Source organism: Mizuhopecten yessoensis, unplaced genomic scaffold, assembly GCF_002113885.1.
Source record: "Mizuhopecten yessoensis strain PY_sf001 unplaced genomic scaffold, ASM211388v2 scaffold11047, whole genome shotgun sequence".
In the NCBI taxonomy this organism is placed as follows: Eukaryota; Metazoa; Mollusca; class Bivalvia; order Pectinida; family Pectinidae; genus Mizuhopecten; species Mizuhopecten yessoensis.
Window position 1 is genome coordinate 1,564,653 of NW_018408852.1, and position 16,954 is coordinate 1,581,606.

The 16,954-nt window shown below is 37.5% G+C and overlaps 1 protein-coding gene across 1 annotated transcript in view; it reads right to left on the reverse strand.

Annotated features, from left to right (window-relative positions):
• Window positions 1-15,337, reverse strand: part of LOC110465048 — a 23,974-nt gene extending 8,637 nt beyond the window's left edge. Inside the window, exons 1-11 of the mRNA XM_021520622.1 lie at window positions 15,273-15,337; window positions 12,180-12,334; window positions 11,180-11,297; window positions 10,456-10,693; window positions 5,982-6,221; window positions 5,550-5,634; window positions 5,161-5,288; window positions 4,333-4,504; window positions 4,069-4,187; window positions 3,555-3,803; window positions 2,320-3,074 (exon numbers count right to left, since the gene is read on the reverse strand). Of these exons, the coding sequence (XP_021376297.1) occupies window positions 2,320-3,074; window positions 3,555-3,803; window positions 4,069-4,187; window positions 4,333-4,504; window positions 5,161-5,288; window positions 5,550-5,634; window positions 5,982-6,221; window positions 10,456-10,693; window positions 11,180-11,297; window positions 12,180-12,329 (2,254 nt within the window). The 5' untranslated portion in view covers window positions 12,330-12,334; window positions 15,273-15,337. The remainder of the gene's footprint in view (window positions 1-2,319; window positions 3,075-3,554; window positions 3,804-4,068; window positions 4,188-4,332; window positions 4,505-5,160; window positions 5,289-5,549; window positions 5,635-5,981; window positions 6,222-10,455; window positions 10,694-11,179; window positions 11,298-12,179; window positions 12,335-15,272) is intronic.
• Between the last annotated feature and the right edge of the window lie 1,617 nt (window positions 15,338-16,954).

Sequence of the window (16,954 nt, forward strand, 5' to 3'; positions counted from 1 at the left end):
AGACTAGGATATATAGCCCTATACAGTTAGGCTAGGATATATAGCCCTATACAGTTAGACTAGGATATATAGACTAGGATATATAGCCCTATACAGTTAGGCTAGGATATATAGCCCTTTACAGTTAGACTGGGATATATAAACTAGGATATATAGACTAGGATATATAGACTAGGATATACAGACTAGGATATATAGCCCTATACAGTTAGGCTAGGATATATAGCCCTATACAGTTAGACTAGGATATATAGACTAGGATATATAGCCATATACAGTTAGACTAGGATATATAGCCCTATACAGTTAGACTAGGATATATAGCCCTATACAGAAATTAATAACCATATTAAGTCTACCCATAGTGGTGTTTTCTGTATAACTTCCTGTCTATAGTAACCACCTGTTTACAAGGACCACCTACCTATAATTAACATGTTAAGTCTAATATCTTCAATAAGATCATAGCTTGACAAAGGGACCAGTTTGTCTTGAAACATATTGCAACATGTTTAATATGTACATTGTGTAGAAAGTAAACTTTGATATTACATATTAAGTCTTCCCTTGGTGGTGTTTTCTGTATAAGTTGTAACTTCCTGCCTATAGTGACCACCTGTCTACAGGGACCACCTGCATATAATTACTATATTAAGTTTACCCTAAGTGGTGTTTTATATATAACAACCTGCCTTTAGTGACCACCTGTCTACGGGGACCACCTGCCTATACTTACTATATTAAGCCTACTTTAAGTGGTGTTTTCTATAGAACAACCTGCCTATAGTGACCCCCTGTCTACAGGGACCACCTGCCTGAAATTACCATTTCTATTACGTCTACCCTAGGCGGTGTTTTCTATATAACACCCTGCCTATAGTGACCACCCGTCTACAGGGACCACCTGCCTATGAATACTATATTAAGCCTACCCTAAGTGGTTTTTTATATATAACAACCTGCCTTTAGTGACCACCTGTCTATAATGACCACCTGCCTATAATTACTACATTAAGTCTACCCTAAGTGTTGTTTTCTATATACCAACCTGCCTATAGTGACCACCTGTCTACGGGGACCACCTGCCTATAATTAATATATTAAGTCTACCCTAAGTGGTGTTTTTTATATAACAACCTGCCTTTAGTGACCACCTGTCTACGGGGACCACCTGCCTATACATACTATATTAAGCCTACTTTAAGTGGTGTTTTCTATAGAACAACCTGCCTATAGTGACAACCTGTCTACAGGGACCACCTGCCTATGAATACTATATTAAGCCTACTCTAAGTGGTGTTTTCTATAAAACAACTTTTCTATAGTGACCATCTGTCTAAAGGGAACCCCTGCCTTTATTTACCATATTAAGTCTTTCCTTGGTGGTCTTTTCTGTGTAATTTATAACTCCCTGCCTATAGTGACCCCCTGTCTACAGGGACCCCCTGCCTATAATTACTACATTAAGTCTACCCTAAGTGGTTTTTTATATATAACAACCTGCCTAAAGTGACCACATGTCTCCTTGGGCAACCTGCCTGAAATTACCATTTATATTGCGTCTACCCTAGGGGGTGTTTTCTATATAACACCCTGCCTATAGTGACCCCCTGTCTACAGGGACCCCCTGCCTATAAATACTATATTAAGCCTACCCTAAGTGGTGTTTTATATATAACAACCTGCCTTTAGTGACCACCTGTCTATAATGACCACCTGCCTATAATTAATATATTAAGTCTACCCTACGTGGTGTTTTCTATATAACAACCTGCCTATAGTGACCACATGTCTCCATGGGCCACCTGCCTGAAATTACCATTTATATTACGTCTACCCTAGGGGGTGTTTTCTATATAACAACCTGTCTGTAGTGACAATCTGTCTATAAGGAATACCTGCCTATAATTACCATATTAAGTCTTTCCTTGTTTGTGTTTTCTGTATAAGTTATAACTTCTTGCCTTTAGTGACCACCTGTCTACAGGAACCACCTGCCTATGAATACCATATTAAGTGTACTCTAAGTGGTGTTTTCTATATAACAACCTGCCTTTAGTGACCACCTGTCTATAATGACCACCTGCCTATAATTACCATATTAAGTCTACCCTTATGGTGTTTTCTAGATAACAACCTGTCTTTAAGCACCACCTGTCTATAAACACCACCTGTTTATAGTTTCCCTTCCCTTTTGGTAGTTTCTATAGACAGAGTTCACTGTGCTTCTGATGTGTGTCAATTAACATACATCGTATTCTACTGCAGCTATAAGTCAATGAATATACTGACAGTTGTGTTTATAGTCATTGTCCCTACCTGCTTGTCTGCCCCGACTTCTGGTGCCTGTCTGACCTCCAGCGACCTCACTTCCTCCAGCACTTTCACCAGTAGGGGACACAGCACCATTTGTAAACGACCTCTGTGACCCTGCGGCTGATCTTACATCTGGCGTTGACCTCACAGAGGTCATGACAACAGAGCCAGAGTCTGCCTGTGCTTCAGTCTCAGGCTGTCTGTTTTGATGTCTCTGGAACAGTCTGTGATGATTCAGACTGATAGAACTGTTGAGGGAATCTGTCTCTTGATCGGACTCTCCAATGGTTGGATGGTCTGGATTCTCATGTTCCTGATCGGATTCTATAAGGGGAGGTAAATCCCTCACAAAGGGTGATCTCATGTCCGTACTGCTTAGCATAGAGTTACGAATGCTGTGAACGCGCTGAGGCGTGGATGGAAGGCTCCGATTGAGGTCCCCCATGATCTCATCTTCATCCGGAGTATTCAGCATGGCAAGGTGATTCATAATTGTCCGCTGAGTTGGGGTCATGTGACCCATGACATCATCAACATATTGCTCTTGTGGTACAACTGCCATTGAGTGAATGTCAAATTGAGGACCAATGTTTTCCGGTGCTGGCCTGGTTTCTCTCTGCTTTGGCCTTTGACCTCTACTTGCAAGCTTTTTGTTGAGGGTTGACCGGCTTGCCTGAGCACGCCCGAGGAGGCGATTGCCTGGAAGATCTTCAGCAGGAGTGGTTTCACTGTGACTGCCACCCAAGGCCCCCTCAAAACTGTAAAGTTTTTAGAATTGCTATTAAACACTGTTGTATCAAGGGTTTTATCAAGAAGTAATTTGATCAAAGCTAATATCAAAGTTTCACTTTATACACAAACAATATACATATCAAACGTGCTGCAACATTTTCAAGTTCGACTGGTCCCTTTGTCAAGCTACAAAGGGATGTTAGCTTGACAAAGGGACCAGTCGGTCTTAAAACGTCGCAAAACGTTTCATTAGAAACATTGTTTGTGTATAAAGTAAAACTTTGATATTACATATTTCCAAACTGATGAATCTTATTGAAGATATATGATTAAAGCTTTACATTGTGTGAGTCATGTAACAGCAAATAAAATCTAGATAACAGAGAATGAATACATTTAAAGATTTACTATTAAGTTCAAAGACAATTTTCTATATTTTTCATGTCTCTTTTCATTTGATGTGACCACCCCTTCAACATTTCCTCCAAATATCTTTTTGTTTGTACCTGTTACCAAAGCTGACACCACTGAGAGTGAAACTGGAACGGAGAGGGGTCACTTTTTTGCTGTTGGAGCCAGACCCTCTTCCTGGTTTTGTCTGGGGTTGTGTACCAGGAAGACGTCGTCCAAACCCACGGAGAGCACTCTCGCGGCTGGCAGGAGCCTCGGTCTGTCTAACAATTCCAACACCAGGCACCTCCAACACTAAATCCTTTTTAGGTGGTTGACCATTTTGTTTGGTCTGTCTATGTGCTCTATAAACAGTTGTATAAGGTAATGTTGACAAGGAAATTTTACATGAGAAATAGTTTATACATGACATAAAACTTTGGTAAGATAGCGACCCAAATATGAACTAAAATTTAGTTGAAAGTCATGGAATTCATAACAGCAGCTGAATACCTTAAACTCATGTAAAGTGAATGCCATTTTTAAAAATAATATGGTTTATTAATTAATATCCCCTACCGATAAATTGTCAAATTCAAGCACCACTTAATTAACAGAGTATAAACGTACCTGGTCGGTTGTTCTGTAGCTTCACTCTGGGCAGAGATCGGGTCCCAGACATTTTGGCCATCCACAGGACACGTTGAGTGAGAGTGAAGTAGCCAATTATCTATACAGTCTCGATGGAACTGAAGGAAATACAATCCTTATAAGGATTTATGGCATTATATTTTAATGATATATTAACTTTTAAGCTTAAGTTAGTCCACAGAATGCATTTATCATTAGGCAAGAAAATACAAGAAACATAATGTAAGTCACTAAGATACTTACCTTGTGTTTACATAGAGGCAGCTTCCTGACAAATTGTCCAACCTGGAATCCACGGAGACACACCCTACACTGCATCCCTGGAGCGAGAAGTGGGCCGTTCTCTCGTATTTTCTCTAGGGGGAATGAGTTCACCACACTCTCAGGAATATCACTCTGTTGGGTTGTTGTGTTACTGCATAACAAAATATAGATCTTTTAAAATAACATGAATATAAACTTAAGATAACAATATAGCTTCTCTGTACACTAAAATTTAACTGTATCAATTAACAAGGTTTCTCAGTACATAGAAAATAATTCTGTGTAATGATTAAATAACAAAATTACACTTTGCACAAAACTAAAATATTTGTAGTTGTACTGAAATAGGACTCCATAAATCTACTAAATGCAGCACAGTTCATTTTGAGTATAGACCTCCATATGAGCCAGAGTGTGGGGTTAGATGGTTTAGGGCTGATATGGGTCTCTGGTATATGTAATTAGTTGGGGTATGGAAATGGTCATATTGACATCCATGGGATTTAAAACAAGAAAGTTATTAGCATTAAAACTATCAAGTGTAATTGAGGCTTAATTTTTCCAAAATGTGCTTAACTGAAAGTAAAAATTGATTTGGGTTGTGCCAGGAAGCAGAAGTTGTGTATGGGAGTTAATATGTAACTACAGTGTACACGTAAACCTATGACTCCAGACTTACATGATTCCATTGTACACACAAGCTTCAGTGTCCAGACTAACCAGGTTCTACAGTGTACACATAAACTTATGTCTCCAGACTCAGTGTCCAGACTAACCAGCTCAGCTTCCTGTGACCATATCACCTACCTGTCAAGTTGCATGAGAAGGTCATAGTCATTTTCTGAGATTTCACGGTTTGCTAGACTCTCAGCTACAGCCTGAGGAAGGACAGCTCCATACATTCTCTGTGCTGATTTCCAATGCTGGTTACGCTTCTATGAATACAAACAAATAATTCATTAAACAAGCTAGAAAATGCTTAGAGATTAAAAGTAGGGTGATTGAAAATATGTACACACTTGATTATTTTTATTTCACTATTATTTATATTTCATGTTAATTTGCATTCAAGCATTATGCGAACAATTATCTTTACATAATATCCACATATTAATAAAAAAAAATAGCAGCTAATTTATTAGAACACAAGCAAAGAAAGAGATTCACTTGACCCAAATGACAGGAATAACACTCACATGGCGATACTCAAAAGGGTGTTGGGTGTGAGTAGCGGTGTTGAAGCAGGTCTGACACAGATGAAAGTTGACACAAACACGACACCTGTAATGAACATGTGTATATATATATAATATACCTACTACAGACTTATCTATCTTACTAATACAGTGACTGTTAGTCACAAGCACGTTTTCTGTCTTCGCCCCTGTATTGGGGTTGACAATTCAAAGTCAGTATAATTTTTATAGAGCTGTTTCAGATGCATACATCAACTTTCTGATACACATTAAACCGCATGAAAAAAGCAATGAATGGTGATGTTGGCCCAGATCTAAAGGACAAATTTCTGACATTTTGTCCTGTTATATTGTTTCAGGGTAACACTTAGCTCTTTTTTACAAAACAATACACCAGAAAAAAAGGAAATGCAAGAAAACAGACATATTCACCTGTAACATTTCCCTTCAATAGGGGATATATGACAACTCTGACAATCTGTTCCAAGATGCCTGTCCATTCTGCCCCCCTGGGAAGCTCCGATGGCATTCCGACTTTCCTGTTTGAGCAGCTCTAAGGGTCCGAAATCCTCACGGCAAAATGGACATTTGATGATGGTATCGCCAGAAGATTTCTGATGATCGGCCCATATCTTCATACATTTGATATGGATACTGTTCCCACATCCAAATCTGTGCACAAGGAGTTTAAAATTACATAACATAAATATAATATCAAGTTCAGGGCCCGTATTCATGAAACCATTCTTGTGCTCAAGCATGAATTCTGTGCTCATACCAACTTTCTTGTTACTCGCTTTTAAATCATGTAAAACAATAATAAAAAAAAGTCAAATAAAACATTGAAAACAATTTTCCGCATTAAGTCTCTTTAATGTTTTCCCAAATCATTGACAAAATAAGGTGTTCTGATTATTTTATAGCAGGAACAAGAAATTCGACTTGAGCACAGAATCCATGCTTGAGCACGAGAATTCTTTCATGAATATACTGGCCCAGATGCTTATATATTTAAGTCAATACACATTACATTATACATGAAGTTCTTAACCCTTTCACCACTGTAGACCATAATGGACTCATCCCAATAAATGCATGGTAGAGTCCACTAAAGTTACCTAGGGGTGAAAGAGTTAATGTATGGAAATTATTTTCCATACAATTGTGTAATTATATATTTAAAAAAAGAAAAGGACTATTTGCTTCAGCAGTGTACTGATAAATATATATTTGCTATTAGAGATTCCTCATGTAAACAGGATGGTAATATTAATTGTTATTGTCAGGCATCCCAGTAAGTCATAGACATCCTTAATTGACATCAATATCCCAGTAAGTCATAGACATCCTTAATTGACATCAATATCCCAGTAAGTCATAGACATCCACTGACATCAATATCCCAGTAAGTCATAGACATCCACTGACATCAATATCCCAGTAAGTCATAGACATCCACTGACATCAATATCCCAGTAAGTCATAGACATCCACTGACATCAATATCCCAGTAAGTCATAGACATCCACTGACATCAATATCCCAGTAAGTCATAGACATCCACTGACATCAATATCCCAGTAAGTCATAGACATCCACTGACATCAATATCCCAGTAAGTCATAGACATCCACTGACATCAATATCCCAGTAAGTCATAGACATCCACTGACATCAATATCCCAGTAAGTCATAGACATCCACTGACATCAATATCCCAGTAAGTCATAGACATCCACTGACATCAATATCCCAGTAAGTCATAGACATCCACTGACATCAATATCCCAGTAAGTCATAGACATCCACTGACATCAATATCCCAGTAAGTCATAGACATCCACTGACATCAATATCCCAGTAAGTCATAGACATCCACTGACATCAATATCCCAGTAAGTCATAGACATCCACTGACATCAATATCCCAGTAAGTCATAGACATCCACTGACATCAATATCCCAGTAAGTCATAGACATCCACTGACATCAATATCCCAGTAAGTCATAGACATCCACTGACATCAATATCCCAGTAAGTCATAGACATCCACTGACATCAATATCCCAGTAAGTCATAGACATCCACTGACATCAATATCCCAGTAAGTCATAGACATCCACTGACATCAATATCCCAGTAAGTCATAGACATCCACTGACATCAATATCCCAGTAAGTCATAGACATCCACTGACATCAATATCCCAGTAAGTCATAGACATCCACTGACATCAATATCCCAGTAAGTCATAGACATCCACTGACATCAATATCCCAGTAAGTCATAGACATCCACTGACATCAATATCCCAGTAAGTCATAGACATCCACTGACATCAATATCCCAGTAAGTCATAGACATCCACTGACATCAATATCCCAGTAAGTCATAGACATCCACTGACATCAATATCCCAGTAAGTCATAGACATCCACTGACATCAATATCCCAGTAAGTCATAGACATCCACTGACATCAATATCCCAGTAAGTCATAGACATCCACTGACATCAATATCCCAGTAAGTCATAGACATCCACTGACATCAATATCCCAGTAAGTCATAGACATCCACTGACATCAATATCCCAGTAAGTCATAGACATCCACTGACATCAATATCCCAGTAAGTCATAGACATCCACTGACATCAATATCCCAGTAAGTCATAGACATCCACTGACATCAATATCCCAGTAAGTCATAGACATCCACTGACATCAATATCCCAGTAAGTCATAGACATCCACTGACATCAATATCCCAGTAAGTCATAGACATCCACTGACATCAATATCCCAGTAAGTCATAGACATCCACTGACATCAATATCCCAGTAAGTCATAGACATCCACTGACATCAATATCCCAGTAAGTCATAGACATCCACTGACATCAATATCCCAGTAAGTCATAGACATCCACTGACATCAATATCCCAGTAAGTCATAGACATCCACTGACATCAATATCCCAGTAAGTCATAGACATCCACTGACATCAATATCCCAGTAAGTCATAGACATCCACTGACATCAATATCCCAGTAAGTCATAGACATCCACTGACATCAATATCCCAGTAAGTCATAGACATCCACTGACATCAATATCCCAGTAAGTCATAGACATCCACCGACATCAATATCACAGTAAGTCATAGACATCCACTGTCATCAATATCACAGTAAGTCATAGACATCCACCGACATCAATATCCTAGTAAGTCATAGACATCCACTGACATCAATATCCCAGTAAGTCATAGATATCCACTGACATCAATACCTCAGTAAGTCATAGACATACACTGACATCAATATCCAAGTAAGTCATAGACATCCCCTGACATCAATATCCCAGTAACAGTATGTCATAGACATCCACTGAAATCAATATCCCAGTAAGGCATAAACATCCACTTACATCAATATCCCAGTAGGTCATAGACATCATTACAGTAAGTCATAGACATCCACTGACATCAATACCACAGTAAGTCATAGACATCCACTGACATCAATATCCCAGTAGGTCATAGACATCCACTGACATCAATATCCCAGTAAGTCATAGACATCCACTAACATCAATAACCCAGTAAGTCATAGACATTCACTGACATCAATATCCCAGTAAGTCATAGACATCCACTGACATCAATTTCCCAGTAAGTCATAAACATCCACTGACATCAATATCCCAGTAAGTCATACACATCCACTAACATCAATAACCCAGTAAGTCATAGACATCCACTGACATCAATATCACAGTAAGTCATAGACATCCACTGATATCAATATCCCAGTAAGTCATAGACATCCACTGACATTACAGCAATAAAATACAGATAAAAGACTGTACATCATTGGTGAACAATAATAAATGTCAAATATCTCACATGGAAATGCTAAATAAAAAACATACTTTTTTTTGGCAGACATTTGTGAACAGGGGGGGTTGTTCGCATTTAAGCCCCCTCCCTTTTTCTCAGGAGGAGCATGGTTCGAATTTAACCAGATTTTCTACTTGCATTTTTCGCAAGTGGTATTTTTTCTTACTTGCTAAATGAGAAAACAACTTGCAATTTGCATTTTTCCAACTTTATTAGACATGTTAACTTAGAATTAAATTCTAAAACAACACAGTATTAACTGACATTTTAAATTATGGTCATTGGGATGTATACATGACGCAAACCTTGCTGTGAAAGGATGCTGGCCTGCTCAGGCTATTCTAAGATATAGCATAGAAACTGCATCTTAGTTTCTTGCTCCATATGGTAGAGTATTTGGTCTTTTCTGTCTTTGTCCCGACAACCACCATCTTGTCACAGCAGGTTTTGGGTCATACTCTCTAAGGGCAACATCAGCAACTTGTCCATTTGTTATTTTGCCGGTGCAGCGAGCTGTGAAATTTAACCTTGGGAAACCCCAATACAACCACGTGACTAGTCAAGCCTATCGTATTTGCGCTATAAATAGTAACTAAAAATAGATTACCGAAAAACATCATGCATGCGGTAAACGTCATCATTATTTGTGCAGGTACTTCCTAACGGACATGCGCACGGGACATGTATCGATTGTAAACTTCCGTTAATGACAAAAGCTGAATCATTCATTCGGCGAATGACAAGAATGCGCTTAAATGACCGCGAGTTGTCAAAGAAAGGATTTGTAAAGACCGACCATTAGAAATGAGGATTATTCAGCCCAAAATTTTCACTTGCAAAAAAATGCTGGTGTCTGAAATCTCTACTCGCAGTTTGCAATTTGCACTCGCTTTTCGCGAGTATTTGAGCTTAAATTTGAACCCTGGAGGAGGGGAGGGCTTATTTGCGGTAAAATATGGTAATTATCAGACCTCCATACTTAGTAATTTAATAAGTTCAACTTACTTGCAGAATGTTACCGGAAGGTGTTTAGACAGGAGTTCATCCTGGCAAATAGGACACACGTCATCGTCTCCAATTGGTCGCTGCTGTAGAGCTTCCCTGCCACCTTCCTTACCACTGCTGCCGCCCGGCTTACTCCTCTGCCACCGTGGCCCCTGGGGTTGCTGTCGTTGCTGCTTTGCAGCATAGCCATGAAGAATGCCATTGATCTCTCGTTCCACCAGACCAAGCTGCCATGTTACTAAACAATGTGCAAATGACAAATTATTCTCTAAGTGTGAATTACTAATTAAGACAAATGCACCACAAACATAATGGGAGATCACAAAAGCAAACATCCAAAATATATTTTTCACAATCAAAGATGATAAAAGTTAGACATCATTTTTTTTTAAAGTTGATTTAACTCTATAAGTGTATAATTTATATGAGTTGACCCTGTGGTACATGTACATGAATTATTTTTGACTTGACTGTGGTAAGTGTATAATTTATATGAGTTGACTCTATGGTACATGACTGTATATTTTTTATTTGACACTGTGCTATATTTCAATAACCTGAGTACATGTATGTTCTTTATGAATTAACTCTGTGGTATCCTCAATCCCCTCTGCTGTTAGAAATGACATTTTTGCTGTATAATTATAAATAAGATTAAACATTAACATCTGTACAGCATTTACAACAGACCCACACCAAACACACCAAAAGCTGTTTAACTTACTGGCATCATTTTGTGGCACCCTGAACTTCTTCAGCAGTAGCCAGCAGATGTGCTTACAGAGGTCTCTGTCCTTCTTGAACTGAGGGCAGGTACATGTATGTGGGTCACCCAGGTAAGCCTGTGTTTAAAATAAGTCACATATCTATAGCATTATAAAAGCAAATTAAATGCACATCAATGGCATAGGGGTACTAAGAAAGAGCTATCATACACGTCAATGTAAAGTATGACAAGTAAAATGTAAAACATGTAGATGTAATTAAGCAGAATACTTTGTATACAATTTTTGTTTGATTTGTCTCAGTCTTCTAAGGTGGTTGAAGTATGATCAGAATATTTTAATATTGTGTCCATGTTAAAACTAATGTTTTTCCACAATACCTTTAGTATGTATTGTAGCTTTTATCACTGCAATAGTCTGTAAATCTAGTTCACAGAGATAATCTGTTCCGCTAATTTACCGAGTATAATCTGTATAGTTAATGTGTTTGAAACTTACTTTCTACAGTGAAATCAAATCACTCTGAAAGTCTGTACAGCTAATTGATTAACTGGAAATAATACTACCTTGAACAACTTAGTTTGTTCACCAAGTATTTAATTTTGCTATATTTGCAGTAAAACAAATTGCAACATAATTAAATGCCCAATGAAGATTATTTATTTTGTTAGTACAATAGGATAATGTCTGTATCATTTCTATTGTTAGAATGATATGAAAAATCATAATGTCTTTATTTCTAACATCAGTATATAATTATGACTGTATTTCTAACATCAGACTATGTAATAATGTCTGAATTAAATTATTTCTAAAGCTAATATGATGTTATAACAAACATATACGTTGCAGGACTGAAACAACCCAATTTGAGACCAACATTTTTTTTACCACTAATCCAATACTGTTTGTACATTCTAAGATAAGGTGTATTATTTACAGCTTTTGTAGTGTAAGGATCACATTCTTTCTAGAACGGATCATGTGTTATGATAATACCTTGAAAGGTTTGGGCTCGCCCTCTTCCTGTAGCAGGAAGCCTGTGGGGCCAGTCTCTCGCAGGATGTACATGGTGGCATTAAGAGCCTCGGTTTGGCGCCAATTGACTAGATCGTTACATGTCCGTCGCCATGCAATACTCCGCGCCATCCTGCCTGCAAACATTTCCACATAAAAAATACAATCATCAGTATATTGTTTCAAATGTTGTTCAGATTCAATATTATAACAATTCAAAATGTATCACATTTGTCAATACTACAGCCATTGTGGGGGATGTTAAATCCCACTAACTAATTAAGCCTGACACCTGGGGCTAGTAGATTTTATGTCAGGGCGAGTGACCATATTTTTGATAATTATAGTCAATTACTATGGAAATAAAGTTTAAGCTTGTTGATTTTTTTTTTCAAAATATGCCTGTGGGACAGAACACACAGTAAAAACAAAATATGAAATTGTACTCCCCTGTAGTGCATTGCAAATAGTACATTGGATGACTTACAATGGAGACAGAACCTGTGACATATTACATGTACAACTTGTACTACAAGGCGTAATTGTTAAAATATCATACATGGTACAACTTGTACTACAAGTTTAATTCTTTGTGAAAATCCTTTAGAATGTGTACCAATAACATTAATAGACAGGTTTGTGTAGATATATATATAGGTTTAGTGGTCGCTATAGAGGATGCAGTTTTGCATAACAGACGGACTAAAAATCAGGAAATGTTATACAAAACACTCAACAGATGTAAATAAGAATATTGAAAGCCTGATGTGTTTGTATGCATGTGTAATAGGACGAGAAATAGTGATAAAGAAAGTGCCGTTGCTGGGGCTCGAACCCGCGATCATTGACTCTCCAGCCCGATGCTCTACCGCGGAGCTAAAGGGAAATTCCCTACAGCTGACGCTTGTAAGGCAACCTAATCAATGCTCATCTTTTACACTATTCCCCCCTTTTTCAATCGCCAACCCAGGTTATTTGACTCCCCACCAAAGGGTTCTCCTACCTTGAACGGGGAGGGTCAATGGCACCAGTTTGTAATAGGATGAGAAATAGTGATAAAGAAAGTGCCGTTGCTGGGGCTCGAACCCGCGACCATTGGCTCTCCAGCCCGATGCTCTACCATGGAGCTAAAGGGAAATTCCCTACAGCTGACGCTTGTAAGGCAACCTAATCAATGCTCATCTTTTACACACGCATGACTTCAATTTCTGCCATCAAGGGTAATATGTTAATTTCCTCAACGGTTAATAATATATGTATGACAATGATAGTGGGATCATTTAATAAAAACAGTTTATCAATTTTTGTTTCTGCAGTGTCTTAAAGGGCAAACATGTAAACCTGCAAATCTTCAGGAGCATTCTTATTTGCTTTCTCTTATAACTATGCAGTACAATTAGGCCAGGTCAACTTAATTGCGCTATTTGACTTTTTAAATAATGAAATTAACGCAGTTAAAGATGTTTTAAGTTGCCAAAGTGTTCAAAATATAAATTAACGACCTTCAAAGATGGGAAATCCAGAGTAGGTCTTTAGCTGGTAAGCAATTAAAAAAAGTGTTGATGTTAGTAAGTTCAAGACAATGCAGAGTTAAAATGTGTCTGAAATTCAATTAGCACCACCTGTGAATGTGCCCTTCTCTAACCTGCTGTAACCTTCTCTAAACTGATGTAACCTTCTCTAACCTGCTGTAACCTAACACATCAATCTTTTAAATCTGACCAAATCCAGACAGAAAAAGTATATCAGAAATTATATATAATGTTACATACGTAACAAGACAATAGAAGTGTGAGGTATTTATCCTTTGTGGATCAAACCAGGGACCTCCAGATTCTCAGCTTGCTGCTGTATTAAATTTGCTAAATCTAAAAGGAAATTCAGGCAAAGCTAAAGAAGGCAACTGTGATTCTTCTTTTTGTATTTAATTCAAATCTGTCAGTCACATAACTCCACGCTTTCTTAAGAAGTATTTGTTCTGAAACATTTGTTCTATACCTTCTGCAACCCCTGGGATTCAGGGAAGGTCACGTAACAGCTATAGTGCAATCAAAAGTATGGATCCATCTGGAAATAATAGAATCAGTGACCTCAGCTTCCAAGCCTACCACTTTATAAAACCATTTGAGCTAAAGAAAAACTCATTCCAGGACAAAGCTGGGAGGCGACTATGATGATACTTTAAAAATCAAAACCGGTTTCATAGATTTGGAACTCTATCAACTCTCGATCTTCTCTGAGTTGGTCTCGAAGGCTTGTTTATCTCTATAGACCAGAGTTTGTGGAGACCTGAAGATGATCTCGGAGAGACGAAGAGTTTCCAACCTGTTTTAATATATACCTGTATGCAGTGCTATAGCCAAATATTGAAATAAATGAACAAATATTGAAATAAATGTACAAGTATTGAAATAAATATGTTCAAAACCAGCTCCACTAAATCTGAGCAAAACGATCATGGAAGAATTTATGCTAGGTATGTCTTCAAAAGAAAACTCGGGGATAAAACACCCACCCTAGATGCTTTAGTTGAGAGCTTAAGTCACAATCTGACCGTAGGAGCTCGTTTCATGAAAAGATTGTAATTGGTAAAAGGAATATGATATTGTATCTTATGACAACAACCTGGTTGTTGTTATGTGATACTGGTTATTATCATACGATACGATATCATAAACATTTTTTACCTATCATTATTTATAGATCGGAAGGAGTTCCTATGATCTGACACCGACACTTCTATATATATGCATTGTGTATCTGTTTAAATAAATGTCACGACAGAAGCTGCCTAAAGATAATTTGTGGTGAAAACATATACAAATACATATTGTAAAAGGCAATCTGATGAAAAGTAAGAAGTGAAATTCAAACAATGTCAATAAACAGAGATCGTATCAAAAACACAAGAGTGACGATCGCGATCAGATTGAGATTCAATGGTTTCACTAAAAACATGTCTGTAACTATTGTCACGGTCTAGGGTTTTGACGTCAATATGTACAAGTTATTGATATAAAAATATAAGAAGACCAAACTAGCATTTGGCTGTGTTTGATTCAAGTTACGGTTTACCTCTCCGATTTAAACTTTCAGCAAGTGCACGTTAGGACGCCATGTTGTTTATAGCCTCGTTTTCATGTCACTATGCAGAAACTAGTACTGTGCATAAGTTAATATCCGGTTGTTGTATCGAACGGCAGTTATGACGTAAACATGTGTAGTAACTAGGCCTACTCATGATTCATATAAATTAGCACATACAAACAAAACAGTATGTAAACAAAACTAGCAATAATACACCGTTGGAAAGATATTTTCCAACTTGAGTTGCCGCCATGGAATGTCAATTTCCAATGGGCTCCCTAGCCTTACAGCCAACAATTGTCCTGCATGTTACATGTATACTATAGCACGATATGATTATCACATATATTTCATTTGTTCGTCCATTCCTAGAATATGCTGATATTATATGGGCCAACTGTTCCCAGAGAGAGTGCAACGTCTTAGAATCAATCCAACTTGAAGCAGCACGCATTATTTCTGGTTTCAGACGTCACGGGGTACGAACCATAACATTTATAGAGAAGGACTGGCTTTGTTGCAGGAAATCATTTACATTAAAATATTGCAATTTTTATTCTTTTTAACAACAAGTTTCCGTCTAATGTTTGAGACTCGATACTGCTATTTTTAATAACATTGAACATTACAACTTTCGACACAATAGACTATTTGATGTTCCATTACAAAGAACACATTTAGATAGTTCTAGTTTTTTTCACAAAACTTATGACAGAATGGAACAACCCAGCCTGCATGTTTCCCACTATGACATCTCTTGGAATTCTGAAAAAGGATTGTTTACGTTCACCCGATACGGATGTTCAACCGCTATGTAGTAATGTTTGTAAATATGGTGATAAAAAAGTTATTATAACATTATATCAGCTAAGAAATTCTGCAAGTAATTTGAATTCAGATTTATTTTGATAGCCCCTCTTGTATGTATGTTGTTTCCCTTTCGAAGATCGTGATCACTTTTTCCTGCACTGTCCTCTTTATATTAACCAAAGACAAATATTACTTAACTCTCTGTCAATGATGAGTAGTGCTTTTCCTCTCAATACCCAAGCTTGTATTTATGGTTTTCAATCATAAGACGTAAATATGAATAGAAATATTGTGGAGACGGTTCAGAATTACATTAGAGACACCAGACGTTGTTATTAGATTCTCAAATAGTATTGTCAAATAATATCTCTTACAAAAATGCGATAATTGAAATATGTATTGTACAATCAAAATCAAATTACAAAAAAATCTCTTATTTTAATACATAAAGAAACATATATGTAAAAGTGCCTTTATTTGATGTGTATATACTGTTATTTTTTGTAAGGAGAGGGCTTAAATAGGTTACGCCTGTTGCCCAATTTGCCCAGTTTACCTGTAATTAAATCCTATTGTTCTCTAACTGACACCAAATCTCACCTAGCATACACCCAACTACGGTGGCTGATATGTGCCATTTCGTTGTTTCGTCTTTTCGCCCCGAAAGAACGACAATTCACAAATCTTAATTCTCGTTGTGTCGTATTTTCGCCCCGAAAAAAATGTATGCTAGGTGAAACGACACCAATTCCTTTTGTGCATAAGATCAGTAAAATAAAATATTCTGAAATGAAAAACGGTAGAGTATAGCTCTGTGGTCTGGGACCCCTATCTCGGTAAGACATTGACTGGCTATAGAG